General features: G+C 37.6%; 1 protein-coding gene across 2 annotated transcripts; it reads right to left on the reverse strand.

The window, feature by feature from the left end:
* Window positions 1-690: 690 nt before the first annotated feature.
* On the reverse strand, window positions 691-20,508 carry LOC120526767 (cytochrome b5 domain-containing protein 1-like). Of its 2 annotated transcripts, none has more exons than XM_039749917.1 (4): window positions 20,388-20,508; window positions 9,472-9,548; window positions 6,513-6,731; window positions 691-921 (listed from the first exon to the last, which is right to left on the reverse strand). In XM_039749917.1, the coding sequence occupies exons 1-4, from the start codon at window positions 20,506-20,508 to the stop codon at window positions 691-693; spliced, it is 648 nt and encodes a 215-aa protein (XP_039605851.1). The 2 variants fall into 2 exon arrangements, with proteins under 2 accessions (XP_039605851.1, XP_039605852.1); XM_039749918.1 differs by having other exon boundaries at window positions 836-853.
* Window positions 20,509-20,638: the final 130 nt, after the last annotated feature.

Raw genomic sequence — 20,638 nt, forward strand, 5'->3', positions numbered from 1 at the left:
GTACCAAGAAATGCACTGTCAGGTCACATGGGGTCTTAAAACCAACGTGTATATTTTAGTGAGCCAAATTAAAAATAAATGAGCACTGACCTCCAGCCACTACATAAATTTGAAAATTGTGTACAAATGTCATATATTTTGCATGTTTTGGTTAGAATTTCTTTCTATAATAGTATGGCATTATACAATGCGTTCTAAATTATTTTATAATGTTTATAATATTTTATCATTTTTTGGATCCTATCACCTATTTATGGCATCTCCCTTCCATATTGAAGCTTTTTAAAGAAAGAAAATTACACCTTTAAAGCGGTGCCAGGACATTCTTGGCACCTGTTCTTGAAAGTCAGTACACTATATTATATAATTAAGGACAGCGAAAAGCTTTATAATTAATTTGAAGAGCTCAGCAGGCCAAGCCACTGCATAGCAGGGCCACGGCCTGCACCGTGTTCTATTTTTACAGACTCAGAAATGCACCTGAGACTAGGGGCATTTAGAAAACAGACTAATTCAAAGTGCCTCTCCTTATCTGGGTCATCTGTCACGCTTTCTAACAGCGAACACTCAGGCACGCTTAGTTGGCGCCTGTGAACCGTCATTAGTCATCAGATGGCATTTCTCAAGGGAGGCATCTTGAATAATCACTAGACCAGTCACAGTAAAACCTGCAGGGCAGAGAAAAGCTGCTCAGAGCTCTGTGAGATCATCGTTATAATACAAGTGAATGGCTGGGATCCAGTCATCTCTCTCCATGCGCATGGCAAAGAAGTTCTCATCCTCATCCCTCACCCCATTCTCTTCTAGAGTTTTGGACATGTCCATTTCAGTACTATCATACTTCCAAGTGTAACTATTTATGTGATCGTTGTACTTAATACATTTTTCCAGAATGTCCATCATGGTGTCCTCTGAGCATACCTGTTAAAACACAAGAAAAAAAGGCAGCCTGAAAGAAAGTAAACTTCACCTGTCTTCTCAATGATTCATCCATGAAAGTCATTCTGAAAAAGCCTCTAAAATTCAGAAAGCCCTCAACATTTCTGATTGAAAATAAAAAAAGCCAATGAGTCAAGAAGGAAACAATTTCAGATAGCTTAAAAATATTTTAATTTAATTTATATAGCGTTCTTCAAAAAAAAGCTGTGCCTATATAAATGTATAGCTGTGCTATATAAATATAATTGCAATGCCCTCCATCTGTCTTTTGAATTTTACTAAGACTTCATTTTAACCCACAGATTACATTTTGTCTGATTGTCTGTTTGACAATCATGAAAAAATGGCTAAACCGAATTTCACTACATTTTGCATTAAGGTTGCTGTAGATTCATCTTACAATACACAAGGTATAAGACATTTAAAAAACTTCTTTAGAAAGGAGTGTGGCAATAGGGGGACAACCCAAAAACTGTGCATTATTCTAAATACGTTGAGTCAGTTTGTCATGAAGTTTAGCATGGATGGTAAAAATTAACCAATTTAAAATCCAGGTTACATGACATTTTGAAAATTTAAGGTGGTTATGTTGGGGGAGCAAAGGATGCCATCACTTTAAAACAGCTAAGACAAAGTTCTTGAAATTTTTTATGAATGTTACTGTTGACAGAACTTAAAATGTAGAATATAAAGCCTTTCAAAACTTCCATTGAGAAATTGGGTTATATTGGGCAGGGGGATGCACAACCAAAACCTCATTATTACAACAAAATGATTCAGCCGATGGAAATTAATCTGGCATATATTTAGGTTTGGGTTGGTGGGATGTAATAGGGGGACCAACACAAATATCATAATGTCTGCTTTCATGAAATTTAGTATTTACATTATTGTTCGTGCAATTTAAAAAGCAGGCTTCAAGGGTTTTAAAAATTTTGCAAGGGGAATCACACATTACTCCAAACCAGCTGACTGGACGTTCATGAAATTTTGCACGTGTATTACATTTAACTCAGCTTAACATACAGAGTCTATGGAGTTTCAAAAGTTTCATCACAAATAAGGGTTCAATAGAGGAAACATAAAAACTAATAGTTTTGCCAGGCTTATATGTCATGTCTCTATTATTACTGACTAAGGTGGCGCTGCAGTCCTTGTCCTCCTTGACCTGTCCGCTGTCTTTGACACTATTGACCATGAAATATTGCTGTTGCGCCTTGAACATCTTGTTGGGTTTAAAGGGGCTGCTCTTAACTGGTTCAGGTCATATCTAACTGGTAGGCACTTTTCAGAGACTTTAAATTCCTCGTTTTAGTCTACTGCTCCTCTTAAATGTGGTGTTCCTCAGGGATCCATTTTGGGTCCTATTTTGTTCTCTATATACCTTCACCCATTGGAGCTGTTTTTAGGAAATTTAACATTTCTTTTCACTGCTATGCTGATGATACACAGGTTTATAATCCTGTCTACAACTCTGCAATAAATGAACTGAACAACTGTCTTTTTGAACTAAGATCCTGGATGGCTAATAATTTTCTTGATCTGAATCAAAATAAAATGGAGGTGCTTATAGTGAGTCCATCAGCTAAAGCCCAAATTGGTCTTGGGCTTCTCGACTCTTTCTCTTTCTTTTGCAAACCTCAAGTCCACAATCTTGGTGTTATCTTTGACAGTAACTTCTCTTTTGAGAAACAAGTAAATTCTATAGTCAAGAGTTGCTTTTTCCAGCTTCGTCTATTAGGTAAGATCAAGCCTTTTTTTATTTTCTAGGGATCTTGAGAAAGTTACTCATGCTTTTATCTTTTCTCGCCTTGATTACTGCAACTCGCTGCATTCTGGGATTAGCAAATCCCCGATACGCAGGTTACAGTTGGTCCAGAATGCTGCCCTCGCTTTCTGGTTGGGGAAAGAAAGTCTGATTCTGTTTCTCCAATATTAGCTTCTTTACATGGGCTGCCTGTCAGTTTTCTAATTGATTTTAAAATCTTGTTGCTAGTTTTTAAATCTTTACATGGGCTTGCTCCTGCCTATTTATCTGAATTGTGTGTTTTACACCAGCCATCCAGAGTGCTTAGATCTTCTGGTCAGTTTTTTCTTGTTGTCCCTCGTACCAAGTGTAAAACTAAGGGGGACAGAGAGGGCTTGTGCAGCTGCTGCTCCTCGCCTGTGGAACTCTTTACCTCATCATATAAAGGAGTCGTCTACAATTGAACTGTTCAAAACGAGATTAAAGACTCATTTCTATTCAATTGCAATCTGTGACCTTCAGTAATACTGATGGTTTCCTCATTGTGATTATGTAACATTACTTCTATTTATCATTTATTTTATTTATGTTCATTTATTTTATTTCTATTTATGTTATTCATGTTAATTGTATGTTTTTCTTTTATTCTGTTTTTGTAAAGCACTTTGGCCACAGCATTCCTATGTTGTTTTAAATGTGCTATATAAATAAATTTGACATTGACATTGACATGTCAGTGATTCAATTATTCAACAAGCCATACAATTTATTAATGTGGAATTAAACTTCTACTTGTGAAACCACACTAAAGCAGAAAAGTAGATTTCATGGCTCAACCCAGCAAGGAGTTACCACAATTATGGAGTCCATTCATATAAAACATTACATTAACCATACACATACACACACAAACATATATATATTATATATACTAGAGGGCTTTGCCCCCTGCTTGCTTCGCTCCCCAACCCCCCTGGCCTGCGCTACATGCCAGCCACTTTGCGTCTCTTCCACTTGCATATGCGGATTTTGCTTTCACCAAACAAAAAATCTTTTAATTCTCACAGATACGCCTCTTTTTTGGGAAGAAACACTTGTTTTCCCTGATGGCAACATGAATTAGACATTCTACAAGTCTTCGACTTAAACTTTAAAGCCAAGCTATATATTCAATCTCTTTTCGCTGTTCCTTTATTTCACTGAGTAATAATTTCTGTTTGCGCTAAACTTTTGAATACTGTATTAGTACTTGCTCTAACCTGCTCTGCAAGTGTATCGCGCCAACATTTTTTAATTCTTTACGACGTTCTACTTTGTCATCTACTCTTTGTGTTTTATTTCCGGCCCCAGGCATGGTTAAATCTCTTTGCACAAAGTCTTATCCCGTGGGATGTGAAAGTATCTCTCTGAAAAAGTCACGTCTCATCCCAGGATTTTTTCATTGAAATAGAGAGATGTGTAAAGTATATAAAGTACTAGGCTCACCAACCAATTTGCGTCTCTGCTGCTTGCGTTGTGAAGAGGGGGGCTGAACGCACCTCAAGGAGACATGGTCGATTCTCCGAAACCCCTTCTTAAATGGTGATACAATGGGAAACAAATAGCTCTTTTTTACCTCCTCTTTCCTCGATCAGCTACTGGATTGCTGCTGCTGCCATGCCGTGATCTGCATCTCATGCGGCACTTTGAGCATTTAAAAGCCTGTACAGCAGCTGTCCTAATGCTTGTGTATTATTTCCAGCCCCAGGCATGGTTAAATCTTTTGGCACAAAGTCCCGTCTCACGAGATGCGAGTTCTTGATATTTTTTACTTTATAATTTAAAAATGCAATAAGAATCTGAAAATCTAACAACATCACATTAAAGTTCAATACATTCTGAAAAGAATGATACCAAACATATTTATGTAGGTTTTAAAATAAGCCCAATTTAAAGTGTGACAAAAACGTGATATTAAAAACGTCACTGTTGTACTTTTACGCTCAGGATTTTATATATATATATACACAGTATATATATATATATATATATATATATATATATATATATATATATATATATATATATATATATATATATATATATATATATATAGAGAGAGAGAGAGAGAGAGAGAGAGAGAGAGAGAGAGAGAGAGAGAGTAGATTTAAATACCTGGCAGTGCCGGGTACTTTGGCTATAATACATGAAGCTGAATGAGTTGTGTTTTATTGGTGTACAAATCCGTAATGCTGAAACTATTGGACAAATTTTGTAAAGGTTCCCCATTCACACACGGAAGACCATTGTCTGTGTTGTGTTTGAGAAAACCTTTTTTAGGGACTACACCTGCACTCCCTGAAGGTTGCTAATAAGAATATAAAAGACATTTTGCAGCAGAACTTTTTATTAATATGCATATTATAATTTTTAAGCTCTGTATATCTAATTTGTATGCCTAAGTAAGAGAGGTTGGACACTCATTCAAAGTACAGCTCTAGCTACATGTCTTCACTTTGAAATTTTCATCCATTCTTTATCTGAATTACTTTTTTTTACCTCTAAACAGGGCACCAATTAATTACACACACCCACACTGTTATTAATACCTACCATAAGAACAGTACTCAGAGGAATTTAAGATGGTGGAAAGTACACAGTGGGGCGCTAGCAGGACTGAAAAGGGATGGCAGAAGTTAGAAAACCAAAGGAAGTTGTCAAAATCAGTCATAATTATCGTATTTGAAATAAATGTTTCTCAACTCCTCAAACTATTTCTTAATTTTCCCCTTACTAACTCTCAAGAAAAGTTGGTTTTAGAATGGAATCCAAATTTGTGGATGTTAAGTGTAGAATTCCACCATCTTAAATAGGGGTAGTATGATGACATCACAGGGACACACCACTGGCAGAATTTATGACTAGCAACGAGTGTCATTGTCAGCAATTTTATGGTCACAAAATGACAATAACTATTAGAAAAACAAATACAAACAGGGCAGGGTTGTGGGGCAGCTAGAGCCCATCTCAGAAGGCATGAGGCACAAAGCCTTAGACAATGCAGCAGTGCATCATGGGGTGAACAAATATACACACAGGCCAATTTAGCAACACAAATTCACCTAACCTGCATCTTTGAACTATGGGAGGAAACCCACCCAGACACAGGGAAGAACATGTAAAGTCATAATCCTTGGTCTCCTTATTGCAAGACAGCAGTGCTACTACCACACTACTGTGCCACCCCTTTATGTGTCATGTACTTATTAAATACAAACAGGTATATCAGTTTATAAATTGGCAATATTTCACAAATTAAATTTACTCGAAATAGTTTTGTCTCATTATTTTTTGGCATTTTCAAGTTAAATTGTGACATCAACATTATCTGTTATATTATAAAAGCAAAGACTATATAGACATCACTTTGATCATAAGACTGTGCTTGTAAATAAAGTCAAATAAAGTCAAAGTCAGAGAGTTAAAAAATACATACAGTAGTACTTGTAAGTTGAAGTAGTTGCTATTATTATTGTGTCATCACAACTTATTAAATAATATCAAAAGTTCACAAATTCGTTAAATCTGAATTGTTACCTTGTAATCATGCATTTGTCTCAGCATTAGTTAAAAGATCAAGATAAAACAAAATATACTTTTATTAACATACTGTACCTTTTGATTAATTTTGTAATGCGATCATTCTTCTGGGCATATGTTGTGCATTGGAGCACTTATAATGAAGGTGTAAGGCTAATCCAACTAATTTGGTATTTAAAAATATTTTCTGCTCTTATCATAAAAATGTAAAGTGAAATCAAAGAAGTATTACCTTTTTTTTTTTTACCTCTAAAATGTTCTCTTGAGATGTCAATGTATTTATAATGCGGATATTTCTTGTTTTGATTGTCAAACTCCCAATGTGGTACTTCCTGTCCTTCCACCAGGGACAACCAAAGTCATTTTGCCAGTCAGTACGGGGTAAAGGAGGTGGAATATGAAGAAACCGGCCATACGGAGTGTAATATTTTTTGCATCCTGTCATAGGGTCAATGTGGGTGCGAATCTGTTCAAAGATATATATAATAAGAATTAATCACTGTTAACAACAATTGTAGCACCAGTAATATCTGCCTCATGTTTGAACCCACTTTTCCCATAAGAGAGAGACAGGTATTATTAAACTACTGGATGAGGAGGCATCAGTCAGTCGCACACATTCCCATTCCTGTTCATTCAATAAAGGTCAGGTTGAAGCATCAAATAACTTTAGAGATAAAAGATAGAATTACAGGCCATGCCAAAAATAGCATAAGAACACAGGGAGAATGTGCAATCTGCTCATAGTGACCACGTCAGGCATTTAATGCCGGTCTAGGGAACTGTGAGGGAGGAGTGTGAGTCAATATTCACACCAGCCAACCCGACAAACTTCAACAAAATCATTTTTGACTGACACATAAAAATACTGCAAGATATTACATTTTTCTTTTTGAAATCTAAAACTAAAATGCAACACAGTACATGGGGGGTGCTTAATAAGGGCCACAGTGGAAAGTTTGTATCCTTTAACTTCTTTTTCTGGTATTACTCATTCTCACTCCCAGAGGGCCACAGAGGCTGCAAATTTTATTTACTAGTGAAATATGTGGACCTATAATCCATAAAATAAAATGCCAAGAACTTGGAGTATGAATTCTGAATGCATATGTACCGTGTTCCAGGGGATTATCAATAGATGAGCTTACAGGGACCGGCTTTAATTACAATAAATTGGTAAAGCCCTAAATCGGTTGCAACTACCTAACTTTTTTTTGAATTTCCAGAACATACCAGGTCATAGGTTTTTAATTAAGAACAACATTGTGGTTCTAGTCCTATTAGTTTGTGAGGAATCATATGATAGATGGACAGATAAGCATTTTATGCATATAGACTGCCAGCTTTTCAGTTTGAAGCTGATTCTTTCCTGAAGACTGAAGTCTTTCCTTAAATGGCCTGCATTTTGCCCTATTTGAATTTAGAAAAGGGTTGCATACTTATAGCTAACCTGCTTAATCAAATCTAGGGTCAAGAGGGCTTGTTTCTACACCAGTAGTACAGGGAGGAAGGTAGGAAACACCCCGGACAGGTCACACACATATATGTCCCTGTCAAAACTCGCACTGTCACAAATTTAGGGACACCAGTCAACCAAAGTGCACTTCTTTAGGGATGTAGGAAGAAAAAGAGTACCCAAAAGGAAGACACATGGACATGAGAGCAAGCAAACTGCACACAGGCAATGCCTAGGTGCAGCATTTGAGTCTAGGATGCTAGATACACGTACACTAATTTAGTCAAACTGCTTCATCCAAATGAATACCTTTCTAAGCAGAAGGCAGTAACCAACCCTGAATGGCAGTGCACAGAACTTTGCTTGTTTTACTGATCTGTACTCAGTAGCACACAAAACAGAGAGACCCCTGCAATATTTCTGTGAACTTATTCAAGTTTTTAGTGTAATGCAAGTTGTAATAGTCCAGTCTCGTTATTGGCTAATTGTTTTATAAGTTCTGTGGTAAAGTACAACACAGTAAAGCAATAAACAAACAAACATACGTGAGGTAAAGCAACAGCACCATTGTTAATGAGTCTGTTCAATGGTGAGATTGTTCCTTTTCACAGCTAAATATTTTTAACGTCTGTAGGATGTGGGTTCTCCCCACCTCTCAGTATCTCAGCTAATTTAAGCGAAGAGTGTGGAGATGGTAGAGTACTACAAACATCTAGGTACAAGATAACTGCTGATCTTAACCCAGAATAAATTTTGCAAGAAGGGGCTGAGTATCTTAGGAAACTCTCTGGTTTTAAAGTGGACAAAACCATAATGACATTTTTTTAAATGCTTTTATTGAATCTGTTGTTATGTTATTTACGTTTATATTTTGGTTTGACAGCCTCAGCATTAAGAAAATATAACAATATTAAAGCAGTAAAATGATTTGATTGCAGAAGATACTGTATATCTCTGAGCTGCATTACAAACAAGTCTGAAAGAAAGCAGGCTCAGTTCTATCAGTAGCCATCATCTGTCTCTTAAATATCAGTTGTTGCCATCAGGCTGTAGATTTAGGTTCCCATGGGTAAACAGCAACAGATTTAAGAACTCTTTTTTCCCCAGGGTGATAAGCATTTTGAAATCTATTACTTGTAGGAATGCTGCTGAATTCTGATTTCATATGATTGTATGCTGTTAAAGGTAATTCTTCTTTGTACAAATCTTGAGTATGTATTTATGATGGCACTGGTTGTTAGTTTTTGTGCCTTGGCTAATTTTCTTGTATCAGTATAACAGGGCCTTATATTTTGTACTTTCCTGTTACAAACAAGTTTCTCTCTGGTATAAAAAAATCTGCCTATCCTACTTATCAAATCCTTTCCTGTATATTGCTGAGGAATATTAAATCTACCTAGGAGATATTTACAGTAAGGCTGAAGTTCCTTAAAACTCTCAGAGTATCCTTAAGATGTAAGATTAAGATATTTGGTGGCAGCAAAACCACTCATCCGCTGCAGTCGTCCAGTCCCACCATAGAACTGTGCACACCTGCTCAACAGTTTGCCAAACGCCCAAAGGAATCCCACGTGCGCCTTTCAAGCAACACAATCTCCTACTGACATCTACTGGCAATCCCCGGTATTGTTATTTGTAGAGAAACTAGAGCCAAGACCACCCCATAACATTTTTTTCCTTCCAGTTATCTTCATTTGAAAAAAAATCAAGCCTGGTAGAACATTACAAACCCCAAAACCATTTTACTTACATCTTTTGTCTCCGGGTCAAACCAGTGACTTATGTCTTTCCCGGCAGAGGTGATGATAGGCCAGATGAGTATGTTTCCTAGTAAGAAAAAATTCATTTCAGTTCAATTCAGAGTTGTGTAGTGCAGGCCAGATGCACAACATGATAAACTGAATGGAACAATATAAGGTTCACAAACAACTTTATTATTAAATATGATAAACATTACTGAACTTTATAGTCATCCTTTGCTTTTAAGTAAAGTTTATGAGCAAGCTCTTCAGTGGATTTATAAGAAATTGTGCACTTTTCTGTTCTGCCCTGTTTTTCCAGGCTGTATATTTTCAAGTATTTATATCAAATAAAGTAATAATTATATACGCATAGGAAAATTAAGCAATGTTCTAATGTTTTTAGAAATTTAACATACGGGGTCAGCAACACAACTAAGGAAAGAGTTGCCTTGCCCCAAGTGCTCAGTGGGCCTGAACACACTTGAAATCTCTGACAGGCACCCCATATGGATTATAAAATGTTGACGGTGGGTCTTATTGAGTGCAAATGATAAGACTAGTAAGAGATTTCCACAGAGTAGTGAAGAGTAAGTACTTTTAAAAGGATCGGAGATTTAGAGATTTGTCAGAGAAGCAAAAGTTGACAAACTAGTTTAACTGGAAAACAAAACTAATTTTCACAGCACTAGTATCGGTTGGAGCCAAACATTTTTGGTATATTTTTCCTAGATGGCTCAAGAAAGGAATTACCTCAGGAAGGTCATTCAACTACAAATTTGGAGGCCACTTAATAGGCAGTCCAGGTTTAAATAACTGATTAGCATGAAATCTCAAATCATAGTGACATGCAGAAACAGAGCAATAAAATGCTAGACTCCATAGGAAGTTGGAAAAACACATCAGAAACCTAAAAGAGCCAAGAAAAGATTATTACTTAAGTTCTGACAGTTAAAGGGCACTTCCATTGCCAGTGTTTTGTCTGTTTGTCAGTGATTGCTGCCCGGAGTGTCCTATTGACATCAATACCTTGAGTAGCATAGGGAGGAGGTGTTCAGAGATTATTTTTAATTAATATACATTGTCAGGGATGCCAGGGGCCATGACCTGGCCGGGATGACGGGAAGGACCGGATGTGGGTCTGCACCCACCCTGGATCACGTGAGGGTTGCCTTCTGGGTTGCTTTGGGGGCCACGGGTACAGGGCATGGAAGTCCTACCCTGTAGGGGCCCGTGGTCACCGCCAGGAGGCGCCCCAATGCCTTGGGGACCTGTTACCCCAGCACTTCCGCCACACCAGGAAGCGCTGGGGGGAAGATTTATGACGGCGCCTGGAGAGCAGCTGGGAGGACAGCCGGCACTTTCGCCACACTGGGGCGTGGCCAAAGGAGGAACGCCGGGAACACCTGGTGCTCATCCGGGAACCATATAAAAGGGGCCGTCTCCATTCATTCGAGGCTGGAGTCGGGAGGTGGAAGGACGAAGCACAGAGGAGCTGTGGAGGTGGCCCGAAGAAAAGGCATTGTGTGGCCAGGACTGTGTTTGGGGTGTTTGTGCATGTGACTGGGGTCTGAGTGACCTTTGAACTGGGGGTCTTTGTGACCAGTAATTGTAAATATTGTGTAAATAAACGTGTGGTGGTGTTTTGACAAGATGTCCGCCTGTCTGTGTCCGGGTTAGGTTCATAACATTAACCAGGATTGGGCAGACACCGTTTTTAATGTAAGGCAAAAGAACAAGTGAGCAGTTCAAGTGCCCTAGGAGACAACTAAAACTGAGAAATAAAAAACAAGAGCACAAAATAAAATTATAGGCAAACAGATTTCAAGTCAAAAGTTGTAATAATTTCTTATTTTTTCTTAACTCTACTGCAAAGTTTTGTTTACAGAAGCAAGTATAGAACCTTAGGCAGTAGGGTATTCACCCTCGGAGTCCAAAGTGCAGACCCCTTGAGTTATGAAAATGGCGTCCTTCAGGTGATGGCACCCTATGTGGCCACCTATATTACCAAATGGATTTTTTAAAGCATTTTATTGATTTTATTAAAATCAAACAACATTCCATACAAGCAAGTCAAGTTTAACAATAACAAATCAACCCCCATCCAACCCATGAGAAAGAGAGCTAGGCCAACAGAGTAAAACTTTAAACTAATAAAAATAAGTAAACAGATAAATTAATAAAAAATCTAAAATTTAAAAAGTGGGGAGAGAATCTGCTTCCTCAATTTAAATGCTTATTCTAAATGTTATTGATTAGATCCTGCCAGGTTTTGGTAAAGTTTTGTACAGATCCTCTAAGTGCGAATTAGATTTTTTCCAATTTCAGATAATATACAGTATACCATCAGTTTACCCACTGACTTAAATTAGGTGAGTTAGGATCCTTCCAGTTGAACAAGATATGTCTACGTGCCAATAGTGTAGTAAACTCAATTACAGTTTGTTTGTCCTTTTCCACTTTAAGCCCCTCTGTGAGCCCACCAAACACAGCTGTTAGTGGATTAGAAAGGATTGTGGCACCAAGGGTGTCTGAAAGGCATTTAAAGATTTTGGTCCAAAATTATATTAATTTGGTGCACACTCAAAACATGTGGCCCAATGAGGCTGGAACTTGATAGCAACATTTGCAGGTTGGATCTTGCCCTGGAAATGTTTTGGACCATTTTAAACGAGACAGATGTACTCGATATATAATTTTAAGTGGAATAACTGAATGCTTTACGCATATGAAGCACAAGTGAATTCTGTGCATTGCTCCTTTTCAGAGATGTTGAGTAAGAGATCCTTTTCCCACTGTACTCTGGGATCTTTGAAAGGGAGGGACTTTAAAATGAGTCCTCAAGACTGATCAATATTTTTTCTGGAATAGAGGTAGGTGGGAGGTGAGGAAAATTGGGGAGATTTTGTTTAACAAAGTTTCACATTTGAAGGTAGTGAAAGAAATGTGTTGATGGAAAATTAAATTTGCATTGTAATTTTTTTATAGGATGCAAAGACGTTGTCTATGTTTTCCAGATATTAAAAACTGCATACTTTTGAGGGGGTGGAAAAAGGTGGTTCTTGTGCAGAGGTGCCATAGATGAAAAGCTTCTCTATTTTAAAATACTTCCTACATTGGTTTCATATTCTGAGTAAGTGAAGCACAATTGGGTTGTTGGTATATTGGTGATGACTTGTGCTTATTGAGGTGCAAAGCAACGAATTTAAAGAAGTACTGCAGGATTTTATTTCTTTTGTGGACCAAGCCTCTGTATGTTCATCTATTTGTGTCAATGTCCAGGTTTTTATAGCTTGTATATTTGTGGCCCAGTAATAAAATTGAAAGTTAGGTAGAGCCATTCCACCTTCTGCCTTAGGTCTTTGTAGGGTCGCCCTTTTGATATGTGGATATTTTGAATTCCAAATGAATGAGGTTATGGTTGAATCTAATTTCTTAAAAAATGATTTATTGACGTATATTGGAATGCTTTGAAATAGAAAAAGAAGCTTAGGAAGGATATTCATCTTAACAGTATTAATTCTTCCAGCTAAAGGGAGATAAAGGATAGACCATCTATGCAAGTCTTGCTTAATATTTTCCATGCAGACGACAAAATTTTGTTGATAAAGAGCTTAAATTTTGTTGATAAAGAGCTTTATGTTTACTTGAGATATTTACCCCTAGGTATTTAAACTGATCTGCGATGATAAAAAGGGAAGGTGCCCAATCTAATATTGTGTGCTTGAGAATTCACTGGAAAGAGCACACTTTTATTTAAATTAATTCTGAGACCAGAAATATTTTGAAATTCTGTTAGTGTTGTTAGGACTCCAAGCACAGTATTTTGTGGATCTGATATATACAGTACCAAATTATCTGCATATAGAGAAAGTTTCTGTTGAAGTCCTTCTCTGATAATCCCCTTTATCTCATAAGCATTTTGACAGTGAACTGCCAGTGGCTCAATGGTGATTGCAAAAAGCAGTGGTAGCAAGGGGGCATCCTAGTCTAGTACCATGTTCTAGTTTGAAGTAGTCTGAATTAATGTTGATAATACAAACCAAAGCTTCTGGACTGGTATACAGTAGTTTGATCCATGCACAAATGTTTGGGCCAAACCCAAATTTCTCCAATGTAATGAAAAGGTAGTTCTATTCAACCATATCAAATACTTTTTCTTTATCCAATGATAATAATATCTCTGAGGTGTTAAGACTTTGTGGGTGAATTTATTACATTAAACAGGCATCAAAGATTGGAAGCTAAGTGTATGTCTTTAATTAATCCAGTTTGGTCTTGTGATATTATCGAAGGAAACACTTTCTCAATTCTTTTACCTAGGAGTTTGGAGAGTATCTTAACATCATTATTCAGACGTGAAATTGGTCTCTTTGATGCACATTATAATATGTCCTTATTTTGCTTAGGAAAGAAAGTAATTCATTCTTGGCCGAAAAGTTTGAGGTGGAATTTTATTGTCTTTAGCTTCTGTAAATGTTGCTAATAAAAGAGGAGCTAGATTAATTGAGAATTTTTTATAAAATTCAGCAGGGTTGCCATCCGGGCCTGCTGCTTGCCCACTCTGAAGTGAGTTTATAGCATCTAGTAATTCTGATAGTACCAGAGGTTTATCCAATTCCTCTGCACTGGAAGTATCTAGTTGTGGTATCTGTAATGCATCCAGAAATGCATTAGGTTGTGTATTGTCTTCTTTAAACTCAGTAGAATATAAAGACTTATAGTAGTCTCTAAATGTGTGTATTATATTTTTATGGGATTGCATTGTGAACTTCCTGCTTGTGGATTTGTTGAGCTAAGATCTTATTATCTTTCTCTCCATGTTCATGATATCTTGATTTAAAAATGAGTTGCTCTGTTTCTTTAGTTGTCATGAGGTTGAGTTCTGAATGCAGAGCCTATCTTTTCCTATGAGGTGCCTCATTTGGACATCTGGCATGTTCTTGATCTATTCTGGTAATTTCTCTGATTAGCTCAGAATATGCTCTTCAGTTTGGGTTTAGAACTCTCCAGGGGTCTGATAAGTTGTGATCAGTTACAAACTGAGTAATTATCTTTGCAGTGTTAGATGGCATCACCCATGTGGCAGGAAACCCATCTAGATCTGGATTTAAAACACAACTAAAGTCCCCAGTCATTTTAATTTTATGAGTGTTCACACTGGGAATTGATGCAAATATGTTTTGGATGAAGTCCCTATCATGTTAGGGGCGTAGATATTTATCAAAATCACTTTACAGTTAAATAAATTTCCCATGATGATCACATATCTCCCTTCAGAATCATCTACATTTGAAACTACAAATTAGATTGTACTATGAATAAGAATTCTTTGTAAAGCTGGAATGGAAAATTAGGCCAGTCCAATCTCTGTGCAGCCAAAATTGATCCTTGCTTAATAAGTGGGTCTCCTGTAAAAATACTATTTTAGCGTTTAGACCTGTGAGAGAATATTTTCTTTCTATTTAATACATGATTCAGACCTTTAACATTCCAGCTCACAAAGTTAACTGATCGGTCATGGAGACATTGCATCTGAACTTTTGTTTTCATTTGTAGTCTTAACTTAAGATAAGACAGCTTTGAACTTAATTTCCAATTTTCCCAGGGGTTTTTGCCATGAAGCCTATTGTTACATTGGCACTTATAATTATAAATCACCAAATGAGTTGACTGGCTCTGTAGACAAGATCCAACACTAAGCTAACAGCTGCTGCAAGCTGCCATCTTAATTAGGAGCAGTGTGTGATATCACAAAGTCATGAACCAAGTGACTAGTATCATGGATTTCTCTCTATTATAAAAAAAAATCTTGAAAAGGAAAAGCAGGGCGACGAGACGTGACCTTCTCGGAAGACACTTAAAAGACCCGCGAGACACAAACAATATCAAATAAGAGAGCACATCCAGCAAAACACTCAGTCGTGTAAAGGCACGTAGCACACACAGATCCTGTGCTCTCAGCACATATAAAGCGTATAAGGTCAATACGTTCTAGATGAAACATCAACAACTAACCAAAGAAGAAAGTGCAGTGTGGAGAAAAGAGACCCAAAAGCGTTGGAGAGAAAAAAAGGCAGATAAGAGATTATGAAAGCAGTGGAATTCGAAAGGCTCAAACAAACAATGGCGCGATACACCTGCAGAGAAAGGTAAAGAATATGAAAGCAGTAAAATTCGAAAGTATTGTAGTGTCCCAGCCAGGTTGAAGCCTTTTTTGTTTTAAGTGACTGTTAGGTCCGATTGAGGGAGGATGGAGTGCAGCACGGAAGACTGATATCGGGGTATTGATTGATTTTTGGGGTGGGGTGAGACCCGAGGGATGAGGGGTTGGAGAAGGTGCTAGAAAGTTGTGTTTGTGGTTACGAAGTCGGCGATTGTCCAAGTAAAACTTTTGTGACACTTTATTACGTCAGTTTCTACAGCATCAAAAAAAAGATAGTAAAGATCGCATTAGTGCAAACAAAAGGAAATTAATCATCAGGACTAGCAGGACAAACCAAGGTCAGAAATAAAAGGCAAAGAGCAGAAAAATCTTTTTGCCTTCGCATCATTCAATGCACAAAATGTAGATTTACATAATAATGCACCATACGCTATGAGAATCTGTGGTCCTGCAACAGTTAAAGTAACGACAAGTTTAATTTCAAAGAAGATACAATTCGGTCAGATGTATATTTATAATCACGGAGAAACGATCACAACGCGAGCAGCAGAGACACGAAGTGGCAAAAAGGACAGCAGCTGTAGAGGCTTTAAAATGATCGATGCTGCCCCCCTTCACAATGCGAGCAGCGTTATACGTCCTGCGAGAAAGAGATGTAACCACGCCCGGGGCCGGAAATAAAGGACAAGTATTGTTTTTACAAATGTTTTTAAAGTAAAAGTGAAAATAATGCATATGTAACAATTCCCATGAAAATAACAATCTTTTTAAATTGTATATCCGGTAAACCAAGCACGGGTGGGCGAGCGAAGCGAGCAGGGGGCAGAGCCCCCTAGTCTTTTAAATAAATGTTCTGAAGTCGCTGTACAAAAGGTTTGATTATATATAAATATATTTAATATTTTTGATCAAGATTACATTTTTATTTCCATCATTCACAGGTACAAAATACCAAAAAAGTGATAAGGGTCTGAAACAAAAGTTTGGGCACTTGACATGGTCAATATTTTGTAACATCCCCTTTGCAAGTATCATAGCTTGTAAACACTTTTTGTAGCCAGCGTTTGGGTACTGTGAGGGCATATATATATATATATATATATATATATATATATATATATATATATATATACTATATATCTGTATATCGGGGCTAGGAATCAAAAAAATTTATTAATCGCATGAATGTATTTACTTGAGATTAATCGCATTTAACATTAACGTGTGCAGTCATAAAATAAATACATAAATCATGAAGTAAACATACACTGAATCATAAAATTAATGTAGAATCAACATAAAGGATTTTTTAAAAATGTAAAGGCATAGTTTAAACTTAAACAATGACCTGAAACCTGACCTTTTAACAAAATATTACTTGAGCAAGCACATCCTTAATCTGAAAGTCTTCCTAAAAGGCAGGTTGAAAAGAAAGACAATAAGAAAATGAGGACAATGTATCAGTTCTCAAATTGGCATAGCATATGAGACACAGACATGTCAAAATAAAATGAAAGTATAGAAACGACTGTAGAGTTTGAATGCACTGCTAAAGACTGATTTAATTGAAATAAGCATCTCTTAATCGGGTATACATTAAAATTCTGCCAACCAAATGCCAACCTTAATTATTCATCACCATCAATGACTTTATAATTATACTTTAAACAAGCATTTTTCAACTGGTGTGCAATGAGAACGGCCTAGGTGTGCTGTTTAGGACCACCTGTATGAGTGGGCAAGGGGACAAAGCAGTTGGGAAAATGTGTCCAAAGTGCTCACTAAGTGCTCACTAAGTGCTCACTAAGTACTGTGTCTCTGAACGCCAACCTCCAAGCTGCTTTTTTTTTTCCAGCGTCTCTGATAGTCATGCTCCTTTGGACAGTTTAGCAAGCATACAGATTTAATGCTTGTGTGGTTGGTAGAATCAAAGTGTGCCTTAGGACAGCGTTTCTCAACCTTTAAGTATTTGCGACCCGAGTTTTCATAACATTTTTAATTGCACCCCTCCTAACATTTTTTTGAAATGTAGATGCATAATTTTTTATACCTACTTAACTTTTATCAACATTTATCTAACTCTATATTCATTGTTCTATTATCAGAATGTAGTTTAAGTTAATTTGTTTTGGTTTCAACAGATGTTTTTTTCATATTTTTGATTCTTGTTTTCTTTTTTTCACATCTTTGTTACTAGCGCCCCCCTAGGGGGGCCCGCCCCACAGGTTAAGAACCAGTGCCTTAGAATTTTTTGTGTTACAAAAAGTGTGCCATCACAAAAAAGTGGTTGAAAAACATCACTCTATATACACCTTTGCTCCTGGCACGCTAAAAAAGATCTCTGTAGCTGCTACCTTGCTTAAAAACTGACACCGTGTAGGTTTTGTTCCATATATAAAAGATGTGACGCTTAACCAGGCACTTAGCATGAGAGAAACAGTTTTCAGGGTTATTAGCCCTTAAATGAGACAAGACTTCTTTCACCTGAAGGATAAAAGAGTTCATACCCTAAGAAAAAATCAGAAATTCATCTATATACACCAGCACAAAATGTCCCATATAGTCCTGAAATATGTCATTAATAAAGGATTGAAAAATTGCTGGCACATTGGCCAATCTATATGGCATGTGGTAGGGCCAAGTATTCATAATGACCAGAGCTCAAACCAGAAATTACGGGCTCATCACCAGATTTTCCATTTGTTTTCTAAAATTACACTTTTTTTTTAGAGTCAAGAGAAATCAAAAACTATTCTGGCATGAATGAGCACACAATGCGAATCAACCCTGAGCGGGGCGCCAGTCTATTTGAGAGCATGCAAATGATCACAGTATTGCAATTCTCCAGTTCATGCTTCTCTTATGTTTGTGTGGCAACTGTAGAGCCCAGAAAAGTATTCATCCCCCTCTGCGTTTGTCCTGTTTTGTCACATTACAATCTGGAATTAAAATGGATTTTCATTTGGATTTCATGTAATGGACTGAACAATATAGTCCAAATTGTTGAAGTGGAATGAAAAAATACCTTGTATATAGTTGTAAGTGTACATGTATTCACCCCCTCTGCTATGAGACACCTAAGTAAAATCTGATCTGACCGATTAACTTCAGAAATCACATAATTAGTTGATTAGGGTTCACCTGTGTGCAATCAAAGTGTCACATGATGTCTGTATAAATAGACCTGTTCTGAGAGGTGTGTTACACTGCAGCACCATTAAGCAAGCAATATGAAGATCAAGGAGCACTCCAAAAAGGTCTAAGACAAAGTTGTGGAGACGTATAAAGCTGGGTTATAAGAAATATCCCAAACATTGAATATCCCATGGAGCACCATCAAATCCATTATAAGAAAATGGAAAAATATGGCACCACTACATACCTGACAAGAGAAGGTCACCCACCAAAACTCAGAGACCAGGTAAGGAGGGCATTAACCATAGATGCCAAAGACACCAAGGATACTAACACTGAAGGTGCTGCAAAGATCCACAGCAAAGAGGGGAGTAGCTATCTACAGGACCACATTAAGCTGTACACACCACAGAATGATGTTTTATGGAAACATGGCCAGAAAAACACCAATGCTTAAAGAACAAATAAAAAAACACATTTGGACTTTGCCCAACGGCATCCCCAGACACATGAAAGAAGGTTCTCAGGTCAGATGAGACTAAAACTTGGCTTTTTGGCCATCATGGGAAATGCCATCACCCTACTTCACAATGAAGTATGGTGTGGGTGGCATCAGGCTGTGGCAATGTTTTTCATTGGCAGGGACAGGAAAACTGGTCAGGATTGAATGAAATATGGATGGCACTAAATACAGAGCAATTCCTAAGGAAAACCTGTTTCAGTCTGCCAGAGATTTCAGACTGGGACAAAAGTTCACCTTCCAACAAGACAATAACTCTAAACATACTGCTAAAGCTAAACTGGTGTGGTTAAAATGAAAACATTTAAATGTCTTCTAATGGCCTAGTCAAAGCCCAGTTATCAATCCAATTGAGAATTGGTGTCACGACCTGAAGATTGCTGTACACCCATCAACCCATCTAACTTGAACGAGTTGGAGCAGTTTTGACTTGAGGAATGGGTAAAGATAGGGTGAGAAGCTCAGTCATCTGGGAGGGGCTCAGAGTAGAGCCGCTGCTCCTCCGCATCGAGAGGAGTCAGATGAGGTGGCTCGGGCATCTGATCAGGATGCCTCCTGGACGTCCCTGGTGAGGTGTTCTGGGCATGCCCAACCGAGAGGAGGCCCCAGGGAAGACCCAGGACACGTTGGAGGGACTATGTCTCCCGGATGGCCTGGGAACACCTTGGGATTCTCCCGGAAGAGCTGGAAGAAGTGGCCGGGGAGAGGGAAGTCTGGGCCTCTCTGCTTAAGCTGCTGCCACCGCAACCTGATCTCAGATAAGCAGAAGAGGATGGATGGATGAATGGAATGGGTAAAAATCTCAGTGTCTCGATTTGCTCAGCTCATTGAAACATTCTCCAAGAGACGTTCAGCTGGGACTGAGACAAAAGGTGGCTCTACAAATTATTGACTTTGAGGGCACGAATACCTATGCACACTCATGATTTCTGTTTTTTGTCTTATTTACTGTTTGTGTCACATAAATATTTTGCTAAATGGTAGGCATGTTATGTAAATCAAATAGTGCTGCAAAAATCTATTTTAATTCTAGTTTGTAATGCGACAAAATGGGACAAATACAACTCACTGTACCATCCCTACATCCCTCCCCACACCCATCTTACCTTTATTCTCCTGTACCAGGGATGTTAGATCATGCACTTCACCCAGATATGACACCCAAACATCATTGAAGCAACTGTGACTTGACACCTCCCTTGGTGTATAATATTTTAGGAATCCCATTTTTGACTTCTCTGGGATCCCTCAATTTTTTATTGACTTTATTTTTTCTATGTCAGTTATTACTGCAAAAGTTCAGGTGATCACCAGAAAAATGCCTCGAGCAGCTGCAAAGGAATTGTTTGGTTACCCT

Source organism: Polypterus senegalus, chromosome 3 (assembly GCF_016835505.1).
Source record: "Polypterus senegalus isolate Bchr_013 chromosome 3, ASM1683550v1, whole genome shotgun sequence".
NCBI lineage: Eukaryota > Metazoa > Chordata > Cladistia > Polypteriformes > Polypteridae > Polypterus > Polypterus senegalus.

Excerpts from the sequence above, each read along its gene's own strand:
- LOC120526767 (XM_039749917.1), bottom strand. The coding sequence starts at position 20,508 with ATGGGATTCCTAAAATATTATACACCAAGGGAGGTGTCAAGTCACAGT. Across the intron at positions 6,732-9,471 it reads TTGACCCGGAGACAAAAGAT|ATTCGCACCCACATTGACCC; the intron begins GTAAGTAAAATG and ends ATCTTTGAACAG. Across the intron at positions 922-6,512 it reads CTCAAGAGAACATTTTAGAG|GTATGCTCAGAGGACACCAT; the intron begins GTAAAAAAAAAA and ends GTGTTTTAACAG.